Consider the following 15701-nt stretch of genomic DNA (forward strand, 5'->3'; position numbering starts at 1 on the left):
ATTCAGAACTCTTTAATATCCAACTGGGATATTAAAGAAGCCCTTTGTCCTTCTCTATAGCCTAGGAGTGGCTTGTGCCAGGTATGTCTCCCTGCAAATAAGTGACTTCTAGGAGCCCAGGCATGCATCTTTCATGTCCCCAGTAGCAAGCACATTGCCTGACAAAGAAATTATCCTCCATTGGCAAAAAGTACTGCATTTTTCAGGCTGAAGGGACAGGTTGGACCTAGGCTGATTTGGACAGGAGGCACCTGGAAAGGACTCATGGTAAGCTTAGAAATGCTGGTGGGCAGGAACCAAGCTAAGAGTAGGAGACTGGCCAGCTCAAAGAGGGGATATCACTGGGCCAGGTGGATTCAAGGCCCTTGGTGATCTAGGGAGGGAAGTGGGAGCTCCTTGCACTCAAGTGGTAAGAGAAGCTTGTGGAGGGTACAGCATCTCTCCAATTAGACCATCAATGATGGTCCATTCCCACCTTTCCTTGTTCTTTCTTCAGTGAGGATAGAAGCAGCAGCCAGCAGTTGGACAATTCCAGTGCAGCCTACCTCACTGGAAAGAAATCAGGGAGGAAGACTCTTTGAGGCTATAGATAGCAGGGGTTTGGCCATGTGCTCTGGAGTAAGGCCTTTTCCTTCTGAGTCCTTTCCTCCTCTGTCACAGTCACTATTCTCCCTGAAGTCTGCAAAGCTAGTCATGTGCTAGGGAGAAAGGTACTGCTATTCTTGGAATGTAGTGGCTCACAGGTCCTGAGGCCTACCTGGCCCAGCCCTTTCTCTAACCCAGCTGGAAAATGAACCCAGGCCACTTCCAGCAGTAAAGCCCACTGGTGGACTCATCATAACATCTCTGTTCTGCTCTCCTACCCCTTGAGGGTGTTGCTTCAAAAGTCTTCACTCAAGTTCTTGAGTGTCCCACACACCTACAGGTGTCCCATATACCTACACTTCTGCCTACCACAGAGCACTGTGTGGCACAACTCCAGGGGGCGCCATTCACATAGGTACTACAAGAGGGTAGAGGACAACCCAGGCATTCAGTTGGCCGCTGCCATCCCTGCCGCCCCTACTCTGCCCAGCCTGGGGCCGCCCAGCCCCACAGCTTCCCGTGCTGAGGGTTGCACCCACATCACCCTGTGTCGGATCAGCAGCAGTTTACCACCAACGCACCCGCGGCGGGCCATGGACCCTGCCAGGATTGGCCAGCCAAAGTCAGTTGCACTGCTGGGCCAGCTTCCAGGAGAGCGCCGGCGCCCTGTCCGGTTCTGCCCGCCCCACCCTGGCCCGCCGAGAGCAAGCAAGCGAGCCTCCGCGGCCATGGCCCGGCGCCTGCTTTAGCTCTCCTGCACAGATGCCACGGCGGAGCCGGCGGGTAGGAACTTGCCCTCGGCTGAGGGCGGGGGCTGGGACCAGGGCCACAGGACTACCTCGCTTTTTCTGCCTGCTTCGCTTTCCGCTTTTCTGTGTTTCTTTTACTCAGTCCTCCCTGGGTGGGCCCCTGCGTCCGCCCCCAGCCTTCCCGCCCCTGTCGCAGCAGGAAGCCCGCGCGCTGTGGTTTCCCTGACACCCCGCGGAGGAAGTGGGCCTGCAGTGGGGTGCGGTACCCCCACGCCTAAGCTGAGCTGGCGCTCTGCTCAGCGTCAGGTGGGCTGCCACGCCGGCCTAGGCGGTGGCACACGGGGGTGGCAAGCGCCACTGGAGCCAGCACACGCGCCCATGCAGGGAGCCCCTTGCAAGCCCAACCGGACCAAGCCCAGGGCAGTGAGCCGACGCGCGCGGGGGTGTGTGCTGCGCTACACCGCGCGAAAGCGAAAGCCACTAGCTGGAGCAACTTGGCGGCAGAGACACCGATGAGAAGCACCGCGCGAGAAGCTGCGCGGTGCTGCTCCCGGGGATGGTGAGCTGGCCGCCCGGCTGGGTGGGCAGCAACACCCAGCCGCGGTGCCTCCCTAGTTAAAAATAGCTGCTGTGCGGGGGCGGGAAGATGGTGCCAGCGGTTTTTCAAAAGTGAGAGCCAGCGGGCTCAAAGCTCTGGGCTAAACCGGGTCCTTGACCCTCAGCACTCACTTTGGTGGGAAGGGTAGGGTTGGAGGTAGGGATCGCGTGAGCCTGGGTTGGGCCTGGGCGTGGGATGAAGGTACCCATGTGGAAGGCAAGGCTGGCCACGAGAGTTGGCCCCTGGGCTCTCCCCTACATACTGGCACTTGGTTGGTTGTCGTTTCTGCTTTTCCCGGGAGGGGGAGGGGAGGAAAAACCTAGTGCGCGTTGTCTCCTTTGGCAGAGGAGGCTGGAAACGGTGGATGCCAGCTGCGGGCGAATTGCAGCCTTCCCCAGGCCCTGCCTGTGTGGGTTCTGGTCTTATTACCTGTAATGACACTGGGAATTCCTTGCCCTCTGTAGCCCAAACTTGACAATGAAGACCGAAGACCGTCTTGGGGGTGGGAGGGAGCCGGCCTGGTGGCTTCTGCACAGCCCTGCAGCTAGAGAGGCTCCCAGATGACTTTGGGGTAAAAGCTATGGGAACTTCTTGCACCCAGTGGTGTTCAACCTGGCCTTCAGGAGGGGGAGGGCCCCTAACTCCTCAGGGCATCAAAGGCTGGAGAGTTGCCAGCCTAGAAACAGTCCTGGCCCAAAATGCCTGGTCTCCTGAGAATGAGGGTTGCAGAGGAACAGGCAGGGGGATATAGGATCCTGGCCTGGCTCTGTTCTTGATGCTGTCCTTACTTGGGGGCAAGTGGGGTGGAGTATAAGAACCTAGTGGGCTGAGTGCTGTTCTGGTCTCAGCTCCCTGCTGGCTGCCTGCCTGCCCTGGAACTAGTCTCCTCTCCCACAGTGGGGGTGTAAGTGAAATCATGTGTTGAAGAAGCTGGGCAGGCACCCTGTGAATTGTTGACCCCAGAAGATGAAATCAACTCCTGGGGCTCACTGGCACTGAAATATCCTTCCATACCCTACCTGCTCCTCTCTCTCCAGGTAGTCTTATTTGGGTGGTTTGTATGAGTCTTTGAGTGACAGGTGTGTCTCTAAACTTTAGAGGATTTTCAGGTATTTTCCTTACAAGTGCTTCTGACCTCAGGGCCTACAGTCCAGATTCTTTCACATTCCTGGCTCAGCTAGGTGTCAGGCTATAACTCTGAGGCTGTCCTGGAGCCCACAGAAAGTTTTGTGCTTCTCTGGGGGATAGGGGAAGGCCCTTGATCTCCTGTCCCAGAACCCCACCCTGCTGGTAGGCTCCATCACTCTCTTTAGCACCAGCCACCACTAGGCATCTCGTCCTTAGCTAGAAGCAGCCTTTCCTTATCCCTGTGCCTGCTGCTCCTTGGAATAGGATGCCAGTAAGCTCCCCCTCCTTCTCCCTGTTCTTAGCATTGAGTCACCACTGTATCCATATGGGTGGGGGGGTGCTGTAGGAATCCCTCAGTCAGGAGAATAGGCTCTCCCCTGGTTACTCACAGTGGTGTTTTCTGTGAACAAAGCTGTTGGAAAAGTGCTGCTCTGGGAAGCCTTGATTACTGGTCTTCCTTTGTAAATTCCCCCACTGTGTGACTTCAGCCACCCAAGCATCACCTCCAAGAGTCCAGCCTGCTGCTTGGTGCCTTCTCTCTTGGTCCCTGAGGGCAAGCCATCCCATGTAGAGGGAGGAGAGCTTCATAGATAAGAATGTTCAGCCCAGCATTCTTCATAATAATTCTGGACACTCTGACCCAGTTACCCACCAATAACCCACTTCTTTTTGGGTTTAGTGTTGTGTGGTTATTTTATTATTTTTATGGTACTGGGGATTGAACCCAAGGGTGTTCCATAAAAATAATAATAATGTGAGCTACACCCACAGCCCTTTTTAATTTATTTTGAAACAGGGTCTCACTAAATTACCCAGGCTGACCTCAAACTTGCCATCCTCCCATCTCAGCCTCCTGAGTCACTGGCTCTGTGATTATTTTATTTTACTTTTTAGTACTGCAGATTTAACTTAGGAGCACTTAACCACTGAGCTATATCCCCAGCCCTTTTTATTTTGTGACAGGGTCTCAGTATGTTGCTTAGGCCCCACTAAGTTGCTTAGGGCCTTGCTATGTTGCTAAAGCTGGCCTTGAACTTTCAATCCTCCTATCTGAACTTCCTCAGTCACTGGGATTATAAGTGTGCACCACCACACCCGCTTGTGGTCGTTTTGGGGGGGCAAGTAAGGACCAGGGATTGGACTCAGGGGCACTCAACCACTGAACTACATACCCAGCCCTATTTTGTATTTTATTTAGAGACAGGGTCTCACTGAGTTGTTTAACATTTAGCTGTTTCTGAGGCTGGCTTTGAACTCGGGATCCTCCTGCCTCAGCCTCCCAAGCCACTTGGATTACAGGTGTGTGCCACCACACCCAACACTATGGTCATTTTAAATGAGATATTTTTGACAATGTAGGAAAATATGTATGCTCTATTTACTGAGTTAAAGAATCTAGATAAACATTACATGCCCCCTGTGCTTAGGATATGCTGGGTGGTGGAGCTGACTAAAAAGAGTCATCATTGTATGCTCAGCTGCCCATTTTCTAACTGTTCTGTGGAGGCTCTTTCTCTAGCTCCTGCTCCTGCTTTGTCTGGTTTTCCCTGATAAGCCCTCAGAGTCTTTGCTTTCTTGGCCCACTACTCCTTCTGTCAGCCTCTCTCCTTTCCCTGCATCTTGGCTGTCTGGGGAATTGGACCTCCTCCACACCCTGAAAGGGGTTTGTCTGTTGCATTAATTCCCAGAGCCTGCCTAGGGCTAGCCCAGATATGACTCTGGGGGACAAGATGTTCTCCCTGCCCTCTTGGGACTCACTGAAAGCCACCTGAGGTTTGCACCAAAGTTGAAAGGACTTGGAGTCTAGGCTTTATGACTTTTACCTAAAACTTTCCTTCTCGGGGCTGGGAATGTGGCTCAAGCGGTAGCACACTCGCCTGGCATGCGTGTGGCCCAGGTTCGATCCTCAGTACCACATACAAACAAAAATGTTGTGTCCGCCGAAAAACTAAAATATATATATATATTTTAAAAATTCTCTCTCTCTCTCTCTCTCTCTCTCTCTAAAAAAAAACAAAACTTTCCTTTTCAAGACAGTCTACAGGCAGGCCCATTAGATAGCTGTCCTGATTTTCCTTTCCTCACTCATACAGGTAGACTTAAGGAGTTCCCTGAGAATTCATCTCACCTCACAGGTTATGAGCTCCTCAGGAGAGCAGGTCTGTTCGGAAGGCTATTGTAAGCAAAAGTGATGCCATCTTATTGCCTGCCTACCAGCCCTCCCACCCTTGAGCAGTCCAGCATTCAGAGAGCAACCTAGAGTTCAGTTTCAAGAACAGGGATGCTATTCTGTCCAGGGCACAGGCCTTTGAAATTAGCTGCTGATGTCAAGAGCTAGGGACAGCGACATATGCTGGCACATGCCTGTAATCCCAGCAACTAGGGAGGCTGAGGCAGGAGGATCACAAGTTCAAGGCCAATCTCCACAGCTTAGCAAGACACTGTGTCAAAATAAAAAGGGCTAGCGATGTAGTTCAATGGCAGAGCATCCCTGGGTTGATTCCCAGAACAAAAGGAGAAAAAAAAAAAAAAGAGCCAGAGACAGTTCCTGTAGACAGCCTGAACAGGGCCAGCCCAAGAAGGCTCCAAACAAACTCAGGCTGCTTGAGATGGCGAGCTTGAGTGAGCTAGAGAAGGGAAGATGAAGGGGCTATTCACTCCCACTCACCCACCTTCCCACTTACTGTCTTGTTAGGTAGTACCCTGGGACTCCCCAGAGTGATGCTGGCACTTCATTGCTTTTCCCTCCTAAATACCTCTGTGTGGCACCCATGTGGTTTCTTTATAACCTTTCTCAGCATTCCCAGGTGTGGATATTTTCTCTTTTGCCTGAAACTTGCCTGGCATCCCATGTGGGCATGGCCCTGGGACTGGCAGATCAGGGGAAGAGGTCAATCTGAGTCCTGTGGGTGTGACAACAAGAGGGAGCTGGAAGAGGCCAACTGAGCTCTGGGAGGACCAAGGCTGGAAGCCATTTCCCACAACAGAGCCTAAAGGGACTTAAATATGACCCTCAGAGGTACCTGTGGTGCTAGTGGAGGACACTGAACTCATTTTCCCTCTCTGGAATACAAGGGCTGGGTTGATCACACACTCAGACTGTCCCTGCTAGTATAAGTGTAGGATGAATCTCTTGAGTCCCCTCCTAATCCCATCCCCAAACTTCATCTGCTCTGCAACAAACCTTGGACCTAGTGAATTTCTGAATGGGCACACCCTTGCCTGCTGTTCTTTCCTCCTCTGACTTCCAAGGGCACTTGTGTTCCTGGGGAGGCTTTTCCCTGTATCCTTAGAGGAGGATATAGCAGGATCTGTAACTGAAAGGCAGGGCCTGCTAAGATAACAGAGGTAGGAACCCTTGGCCTAGGAGGCCCAGTATAGCCTTGGGCTATACTGTCAAAAGTAGCCTAAGCAGTGGCCCATTAGAGGGCCATGGGGTTTACTGAGAGAACCAGATCTGTATTTGAATCTGTGGCTTTCAGGTGCTAGGTTCAGAGGTGGCTCTAGGTTGAGTAAATGGCTGTGTTCAGTGGCCTCACTGGTATGCAGACCCTAGGACCCAGGAGTATGCATGGGTGAGCTCTTCCAAGGCCTTTAGGGAAGTGTGGGCTGGCCAGCTTCCGGAATCCAGGGAAAGAGGAACCTGGCCAGGCACTGTGGTACACACCTGTGATACGAAAAACACAGGAAGCTGAGGCAGGAGTATCCTAAGTTTGAGGCTAACCTCCACAACTTAGCAGGATTCTGTCTCAAAACAAAAAAGTCTGGAGATATAGCATAGTGGTAGAACATCTATACCCTTCCAGGAATAAGTTCTTTTGGATAACAGTGTGCAGGAGACATCATGAGCCACAAACTCAGGCACAGTCTTGGCTAGATGGTCCAGAAACAGTTTTCCATACCTGCAGGAGCCACTTCTGTCTTTCATCTCCCTACTGTGTCAGTCAATAAGATTGCCATGAGCAGAAATCAAACTGCTCTCCTGGCTCCACCCCCCTGCCCAATTCCCCAATACATAAACTTTTCAGCCCCTTTGTGAGTGGACAGAACATTCATGGGCACCAGCACAGGCTGGAAGGTAGCTAGGCAGAGGACTTAGGGAGAACTGGCAGGGGAGCTTCTGACTCCTTCCTGCCTGTGGCTCTCTCAAATCTGTGATTCTGTTCTGGCCTGTCCTTCAGATTCTAGGGGGTGTCAGCACCCCATTGCTGGTCTCTATCTGCTCTCAGCCGGGCCTCCTTTCTGGCACTGCTGTCCACAGCCCTTCTCATCAGGCCCCAACTTAGCTCTTCCTCCACTCACCTGCTGGCATGTCCCCCACACACCTTTCAGCAGGGACCTCCACCTAGCCTCCCACCACCTCATATGGGGCAGTAGTGAGGAAAACAGGGCAAAGTAGATGCCATCTCCTACTGGACTCCTGTCTTCAAACTGGGAGGACCTCTGTAACACTGTGGCTCTCTCTGAGGTTCTTCATAGCCCTTCACAGGCAGGGTATGAGAAGGGCAGTATAAGGAGAGGTCTACTGTGGCTCCTCCTGTCCCCATGGAGTAAGGCTTTGTCCAGGCCACCCTGGAGCTACAAACACAGAAGCTCAAATCTTCTTGGCTCATCCAGGAAGCAGAGTTGTTGGCTTGCTCTTCTCCCTGTTATCTCTGCCTGGTGGCTCTATTTCTTCAGTCCAAGTGACCCTGAAGTCCATTCTCATGACTATAAGAAACCGTCTCTGGGCTGAGGTGGGGTTTACTTCCATCTGCACACAGCCCCATGCTAAGGAAAGGAGGGGATGTTCTCCCTGGGGCTCCTGCTGGAAAGGAAGGCCTGACTGGGATCTTGGACTCACTTGCTTGTTATTTCACTATAGCTGCTGAGGTGGGCAGAGCAGCAAAAAGGTCCAGCCCTGGGAGTGGGAAGGAACAAATCCCTAGGAGAGGATGGTACTCATTGCCTGGTAAACAGATTGAGGAGTCCCACGCTGTGCCATGTGCATGAATAAAAGGTGAATGAATGAACAAGGGCTCTTGAGCCAGCCAGACTCGGCATAGGAAGTATGTTCTTCAGCACCAATGTTATCAGGAAAGAATAAGCAAGAAACCGAAATGAAACAAGTGTGTGCAAGTGCAAAATGTTGTGTTTCAAGTCTCTAAGGACTGGTTTGGGGACATTCAGTGGCAACAGACAGACAGGAACCTCCATAGTTCCCTTCTGTTTTTTCATGGATTCACTACCTGATTCGTTTCATCTTCTGTTCTTTCCATGATGAGCGGTGTTATGTCATGGAAGGAAACAGAAGGAAGATAGGGATCTAAATCTTGTTCTGGAATGTGCAGTGCAAACTAGACCTGTCCACACAGGAGTGTTTGTCAATGTTTGGGTACTCCAGGAGGTGGTTATACACTGCTGCTCAATGACAGAGACTCAGAGAGGGCTTTCTGCCCACGTGGGTTTCTACTCCTGACAGACCCAGCCTATGTAGGTTTCTCTTTCCCATTACATTGAATGTGCTTCTGTTGCCATCACCTGCCATCTATCTACTATGCCACCTTTCTGTGGCCATCAGAGGGGTCGAGTCCTTCCCTGCCCTACCCTTATTGCCCTACCCTTTCCTTTCACTCTACCCCAAACCAGCAGGTCCTGAGAGAGAAGCTGCCTCATTCATCCCTCAGCCCCCTAGCAGAGTGAGTACCTGGGCCAGAGAGGTCAGTTGCTAAGGATGGAAGCCCAGCATCAGCTGGCAAGGGACAGGGGAGGCAAGAGGTTGGGTGTGCCGCTTGGCCAACATTGCCCAGGTCCCTCTGAAACAGAACCTGTGGACATTCCAGATGTTCCAGATGAGGCTTTGGATGAACCTGGGGCTCAAACCTGTCTCCTGGGACATTGTCTCACTTCAATAAACAGAAGACAGCTCTTGTCCCCAAAAAGTTATGAGGGTATACCAACATCCAGTCTCCATGCAGTTTTAGATGCATTCACAGTACCAGGTAGCCCACTTTAGGTGACCTCATGGGCCCTCCAGGAGGTTTTTTTTTCTTACATCCTCATTGGCTCATTTTAGAAGACCCCCCTGACACACACACATACACACAGATAAATACCCTGTGTCTTCGATCCTTGAACTTGGGAACGAGAGTTTGAAATCCTTCTCTGAACTTCTATGTGCTTCTCTGTCTTCAGAGGGCCAGGTGTGGTTATCTTAGGTAGCACCTTCTTGGCCCCTTTTCTCCTGTGGGGGAGAGGTGAGCTGTTTGTCACCTGGCTTAATCAACTGTTGCTGCCTTGCAGTGATTGCCTTTTGGTGATGGGGCACCATTCATCTTCCCTGCAGCCCTATCCCTGTCCCCAGCATGGGGCACCTCTGCATACTTAAGAGTTCTGAAGAGCATTCTCTTTTCCATGAGAATTATCTCCCACCTTTCCTAAACAGTTGAACATGAACATTTACAGGGTAAAGGACAAAGAAGGAGATTAGGGAACTATGATTCTCCAGATGGAGGCTTCAACAGAGTCCATGTCTACTCTCTAGGAGGCAGAAAGCCTTCTCAAACTGGCTGCCTTACCTGGTCTGCCAGGTTTGTCAGGGCCCTGGGGACCCAGAACCAAAGCAGACCCACTCTTGGTCAAGATACACTACCAGCCTAAAACAACCCTCAGCTATCTGAGGGGCTGACCTTAAGTTGTCTCTGTGAGAGTCAGAGGAGGGCAGCATGCCAGAAGGGCTTTGGAGAGAAGGTGACATCACAGCTGGACCTGGGAAGACACAAAAATTGATTAGGCAAAGGAGGTAAAAAGGTGTAAGCAGAAGCTCCCAGGCATAGAATTCCTGGCTTGTGTCAGGCCAGAGGGGCTGAGGGCTTGGTAAGGGAGTTGAGAAAGGAGGTTTTAAAAAGCCAATGGGCATAATTTCAACCCTTAGAGCATGATTCTGGGGTTCTTGCACCATAGGAAAAAGACCTTTCCTGCTAATTAAGATGAAATGGGCTACTTTGAGAGGTGGTTAGCCTTTCAGATGTGCATCTGACGGGCATCAAACTTATAGTATGGAGGGTAGAAAGGCAGTAGGGCTCAAGCACCCTCAGTCTTTCTAGGCCTAAGTGCCTGGGAGCCTTTGAGGCCCTCACAACTCCTGTCTTTTTTCCTCTCTCAACCTGCCTGTGCCCTGGCACCAGAGCTACTAGTGTGGAGACTCATGGTGTTGGGAAAGTCAGTCTCCCTCATTACATCCCCACACCCCAGAACACAATTGAGGAAAACACATGCTGTTCTTTTATTCATCCTCACCTCATATGAGGGCTGGACCTTCTCCTATCCACAGCTGCTCTGCCAGGTTTGTCAGGGCCCTGGAGTCTGAAAGGGTCTGACTTTAGTTCTGGGTAAGAGTAAGCTAAGCTCAGCACAGAAAGTGCAAGAGGGATTTCTCCAGGATCATTCTGAACCCTCTCATTTGTGCAGGGCATATCACTCACATTCCCCTCCAAGTCATACCCTGTTCTCCAATGCAATTTGTATCCCTGGGTTTCTTCCCTCTCCCAACCAGTGCAGTTGAGGCTGGTACAGGTGGTCCAAGATTCCCTCCGTAGGCCCAAAGGAATCCTTTCCTTAGAGCCATGGATGTGCTGAGGGGCCAAACCTGAGCTGCTCTTGGAAAGTTACTCCACATCTCCAAGCTCCAGCATCCACAGTGTAGCTGTGTAAAACTATGGTAAAGTGCTTCCCAGGGAGCTAGGTCCTTCCCTGGCCCTTCCTGCTAGGCCTGGGAGGTAACAGGGAGAGCACTTTCATGACCACTGCAGTCTCATTTAGATCTTACACAGCTCTGGGAACAGATGGTTGCCAGGGCCTGGGGTCCTCACCTCCCCAAACCAGCAGCTACAGCTGCCTAAAAAGCATCCAACATACTTCCCTTGTGGTAGCTTTTCAGCTGCTACAGAAACACTTCTGAGGAAGACACACCATTGGTGTTTGTCATACTGGATGTAGATGGCCTCAGCCCCCTGGTTTCATCCTAGTTGGGCACTGCTGTGGATAGAATGTGGCCTCCAAATAGCCTCCTAGCCTATCTGGTGGGCCCTTTTTGTCACAGGCTATGAGCCAGGCTGCTCATTTCTCTGCCTAGTGGTGCAGTGTGGAGGTGTAAGTGCTGAGGGATGTGGATTTTAAGCTCTACTGGAACCCAAAGAGCTCAAAGCTGGAGGTGCCCTGTCTTCCCTCCAGGACTGCTGGAACAGAGTAGGCCCAAGCTCTGCATGGGCATACAAATAGGCAGCGAGCACCCACAGGAATAGGGCCCTGAGAGGGGTACCACCTGGGCACACCACTGTAGTCCACATGGATGATAAGTGAGGTCCCAAGAACCCCATACTGCAGCCTGACATAGATCAGGCCCCATGCCCAGGAGGAGCAAGAGGAGGCAGTGTCTTTTGCAGCCTTAGTCCATTCAGGCAGGAATATCTCCATTATTTGGCTACAAGGACCCATGTGGGAGCCTGCCAGCTCCTTCCAGGCCTCTGAGGTCCTCTGCTAGTGACCAGCCTCCTTAACGTTCTTTTACTCATCATTCCCTTTCTCTGTCACTCATGCCTTCCCTACACCTTGACTGAACCCCAAGTGGTTGTTAGATGTCATGTTGGTCACCAGGAACCTGCAAGGGACTAGATTCTGGAGCTGGCAGTGGGTAGTATATATCCAATACTGCAGTGGGTTAGGGAGAGGGGAGGAGGGGACCTGGGTATCATGGGAGCTGTGAAGATTCTCTGGGTACTGTAGGGAAGGAGGTGTGCAAGATAGGGCTGTGTTGGAGTCATCTGGGGGCAGCAGCTACCAGAGCTTCACCATGGTCCCCCTTTTGTTGCTGCTATTGTTTTGTTTTGGTTCTGGGAATTGAACCCAGTAGTACTTTACCACTGAAGTACATTCCTAGTCCTTTTTATTTTGAGACAGGGTCTTACAAAGTTGCTGAGGCCCTCACTAAGCTACTAAGGCTGGTCTCAAAGTTGAAATCCTTCTTCAGCCTCTAGAGGTGCTAGGATTATAGGCGTGTGCCACCATACCCAGCATCATGTCCCCATTTAACCTGGTAGTTTCACCTCTAGGTACTGGTTGTACATCTAAGTCAACACTGGTACTGAGAGGTGTGCATGTGACCTGAGTGCCACCATAGAAGAGAAACCCAGTAAACCATGCAACATAGTCATACAAAAGAGGTAGCAGAACTGCATGCATGTCATTTGCCACCAATGAGGAGGAGGCAATAAATGGAAATGGCCACAATTCTGTCTTCTGGATGGTAAGAAGGGGCCAAGGAGTCCCTAATGGGATGGTGTGACTTTGGCACCATGGCAGGTTTCAGGCAGGAGTGTCTCTGAGGCTTCAGCCATGGCAGTCCTCCTCACAGCCTACCTCTGCCCATCCCACAGGGCATCTGGCGGATCCCTGTGGATGAGATTGACCGGCCGGGCAGCTTCGCCTGGCACATGAACCGCTCCATTGTGCTGTTGCTTAAGGTGCTGGCCCAGCTCCGGGACCATAGCACCCTGCTGAAGGTGTCCTCCATGCTGCAACGGACCCCAGACCAGGGCAAGTGAGTGAGCCACATACATACCCATCCTGGCCCGTGACCATGCTACCCTGAGTCAGTCATCTACCCAGGGCTTTTGTGCCCTGCTCAACTTGGCCCTGAAGCCTACTTGTTGGGGAGTCTCAGCCAGCCTTTTCTCCTCAAGAACTCTCTGTCCCAGTATCTAGAACCTAAGGGATATCTCTCCCACCCTCAAGCATTCCAGGGCCTAAACAGGATCTCTCCACTGACCTTAGTTTCCCTTCCCTCTATTTCCCCTTAGCCTGGGACTCTCAGAGGTGATGTCAAGTCCTGGGGAAAACAGATATTCATACCATAGCCGTAGTACTCCAGGTAAAGTCCAGGAATAATGTGCAACAGGAGAACCATGTCTTCAATGGGGACTAGGGATCCCTCAACCAGAATGGTGGAACAGCCAGAACAGAGGGGCACCTGAAGTAGCTGGTGCATGTAGGGGTTGTGTGGGGTCCCAAGAAATAGAGCTCACAGGTGGACTGGCCTGGTCATAAAGCCTTAAGCTAGGCCAACCATCCTCCATTAGCTGCTCTCCTCACCTTCTCATGGTCTTATTCACCTATAAGGTCCCAGGTAACATGCCACAAGTTCAAAGGGGCCTCCAGCTGGGGCTTGGAGCACCCTTGAGACAAACTTTAGGGAGAAGAACTAAAGCTCATCCCTTCACCCCCACCCTCCCTAAGCCTGTACACAGGACTGGCCCATCATAGCCCTGCCTTCAGGGTTCATGGCCAGTCGAGAAGGTCAGGGCAACCAGCTGGGGCTAAGTCAGAAACCTGTTGAGTGTGGAGGGTGGGACTCAGGTGAAACTTGGGGGAGCAGACCTCAGTAAGTGGGACACAGAAACAAACATTCTTGGGGCAGGAACTAGACACTGGGTTACTACCTAGCAGCACTGTGTGGTATCTGACATGCTCCCATCCTTTCTAATCACCCTGTGTCACCATAGGAAGTATCTACGAGATGCAGACCGCCAGGTTCTGGCACAGCGGGCCTTCATTCTCACTGTGAAGGTGCTGGAGGATACACTGAGTGAGCTCGCAGAGGTATGTTACCTATCACCCTTCTCCACCACCACCAGTGAACTATGTGTGTACGCCCTCCTTTTTCACCCTCCAAGCAGGAAGAGTACTGCTCCCATTTTGCAGATGAGTGAACCAAGGTCCAGGAGTTTAAGTGATCCACTTAACAGGTGAGGCTGCTGGAAACTGAGCCAGGACTGCCTCTTTAGAACCAATGCCTAGTAAAGCTAGACTGGGCTTGATGGTATCTGGGTCTGAAAGTGTCCTTGCCACCAGAAACCCTGGCCTCATGTACCAGTCTGGTTAAAGAGACTTGGCTGTGCAACAAGCACATTTGGTGACCCTAGGCAGGTCCCTTCCTATAAAACACCCTGTGTCTCCCATCACAAAGGGACAAGAAGACTAGGCAATGCCATCCCAGCTAGAGCCAGTCTTGTTACTCGGGAGTAGCAAATAAATAGTTCCATTGATCTGGCTACCTGGGAGTGTCATGGGGCAGTCTAAGGTTGACAGGAGAGGACTTTGTCAAAAGGTACAAGTTACCAATGTTTTATTTTTGGTTTCCTTGTAGGAGTCAGAACGCCCAGGGCCCAAGGCCTGTAGCCTCCCTGGAGCCAGGATGACCACCGATGTCTCACACAAGGCCAGTCCTGAAGATGGCCAGGAGAGCCTCCCCCACTCCAAGAAGGCCCTTTTGGCTGAGGGCTCAGGACCAGGTCCCGAGCCAGGGTGTAAAGTTGGCCCACTCAACCACCGGTCCATGGCCATGGATGCAGGAGACAGTGCAGACCAGGGCAAGGAACAGAAGGACAAGGAGAGTCCCAGAGGAGGGCCTACTGAGCCTATGGACACGGGTGAGGCTGTTATTCATCGCCCAGACTTGGAGCGGACACCAGCTGTGCTGCCGGGTCGCCCCCCAAGGGACCGGGGCCCTGAGAGCAGGCCCACTGAGCTGTCCCTGGAGGAACTGAGCATCAGTGCCCGCCAGCAGCCCTCTCCATTCACACCAGCCCCACCAGTCTCCACTACCAACTCTTCCCCAACCACTGCCACAGGAGCCAGGGGGGTCAGCCATCCTGAGGAGCCACCCCCACGGCCCAGCCGCAAGAGGAAACTTCTGGAGGATACTGAGTCTGGCAAGACACTCTTGCTGGATGCCTACCGTGTGTGGCAGCAGGGCCAGAAGGGTGTGGCCTATGACTTAGGCCGTATTGAAAGGATCATGTCAGAGACCTACATGCTCATCAAGCAGGTGGGTGGGCCTATCCACACACCCCAACCTGCCCTTGGCCTTCTGTCCTCCAGGAGGCTTATTCCTGGGGGTCCAGATGTACCAGGTCCTTCCTGCCTCTGGGGTGGGTATTAGGTATCTTGTTCACCCCATCCAACTGTGTGCTTTTTTTCCCTTTAGTATGATTTATTTGGTTTTATTTTGTTTTTGAGACTTTCTACAATGATAAGGCAATACATTTAGAGTCAGAAAAATAATGAGCTTTAAAATGTCTGAATTCAGTCTTAAAGTAAAATGAAACCACATTGCAAATCCAGCACTCAAAGATCAGACACCTGGTCCCATCACTATGAGGCAGTTCCTTTGAGGCTTCTGTGGGTACCATCTAAGGGTGACTGAAGTACCCTGAATGTGATCAGAGAAAGTGTCATCCTTCTCTTATCTTTTTTTTTCCTCATACTTCATTGGTACATTGTAGTTGTACATAATGATGGGATTTGTTGTGTTATATATTTGTACATGCACACAGTATAACAATATAATTTGGCCAGTATCACTCCCCAATATCCTCCCTTTTCCTTCCTTCCTCCCTCTCTCAATTCCTTTCCTCTATTCTACTGATCTACCTTCATTTCTTATGAGATTCCCCCAACATCTCTTTTCCTTTGTCCTCTCTAGCTTCCACATGTGAGAGAAAACATATGACCCTTAATCTTCTGAGTTTGACCTATTTCTCTTAATGTTTTCAAGTTCCATCCATTTTCCTGCAAATAACATGATTTCATTTTTAAGCACATAT

At 51.4% G+C, this 15701-nt stretch overlaps 1 protein-coding gene across 12 annotated transcripts in view; it reads left to right on the top strand.

Moving 5' to 3' along the window:
* Cabin1 (calcineurin binding protein 1) overlaps window positions 1-15701 on the top strand; it is a 140569-nt gene that overhangs the window by 112731 nt on the left and 12137 nt on the right. For all 12 annotated transcript variants that reach the window (XM_078038883.1, XM_078038885.1, XM_078038878.1 and 9 more), the window contains 3 exons: window positions 12474-12637; window positions 13599-13695; window positions 14243-14923. In XM_078038883.1, coding sequence (XP_077895009.1) covers window positions 12474-12637; window positions 13599-13695; window positions 14243-14923 — 942 coding nt within the window. The remainder of the gene's footprint in view (window positions 1-12473; window positions 12638-13598; window positions 13696-14242; window positions 14924-15701) is intronic.

This window comes from Ictidomys tridecemlineatus, chromosome 2, assembly GCF_052094955.1.
Source record: "Ictidomys tridecemlineatus isolate mIctTri1 chromosome 2, mIctTri1.hap1, whole genome shotgun sequence".
NCBI lineage: Eukaryota > Metazoa > Chordata > Mammalia > Rodentia > Sciuridae > Ictidomys > Ictidomys tridecemlineatus.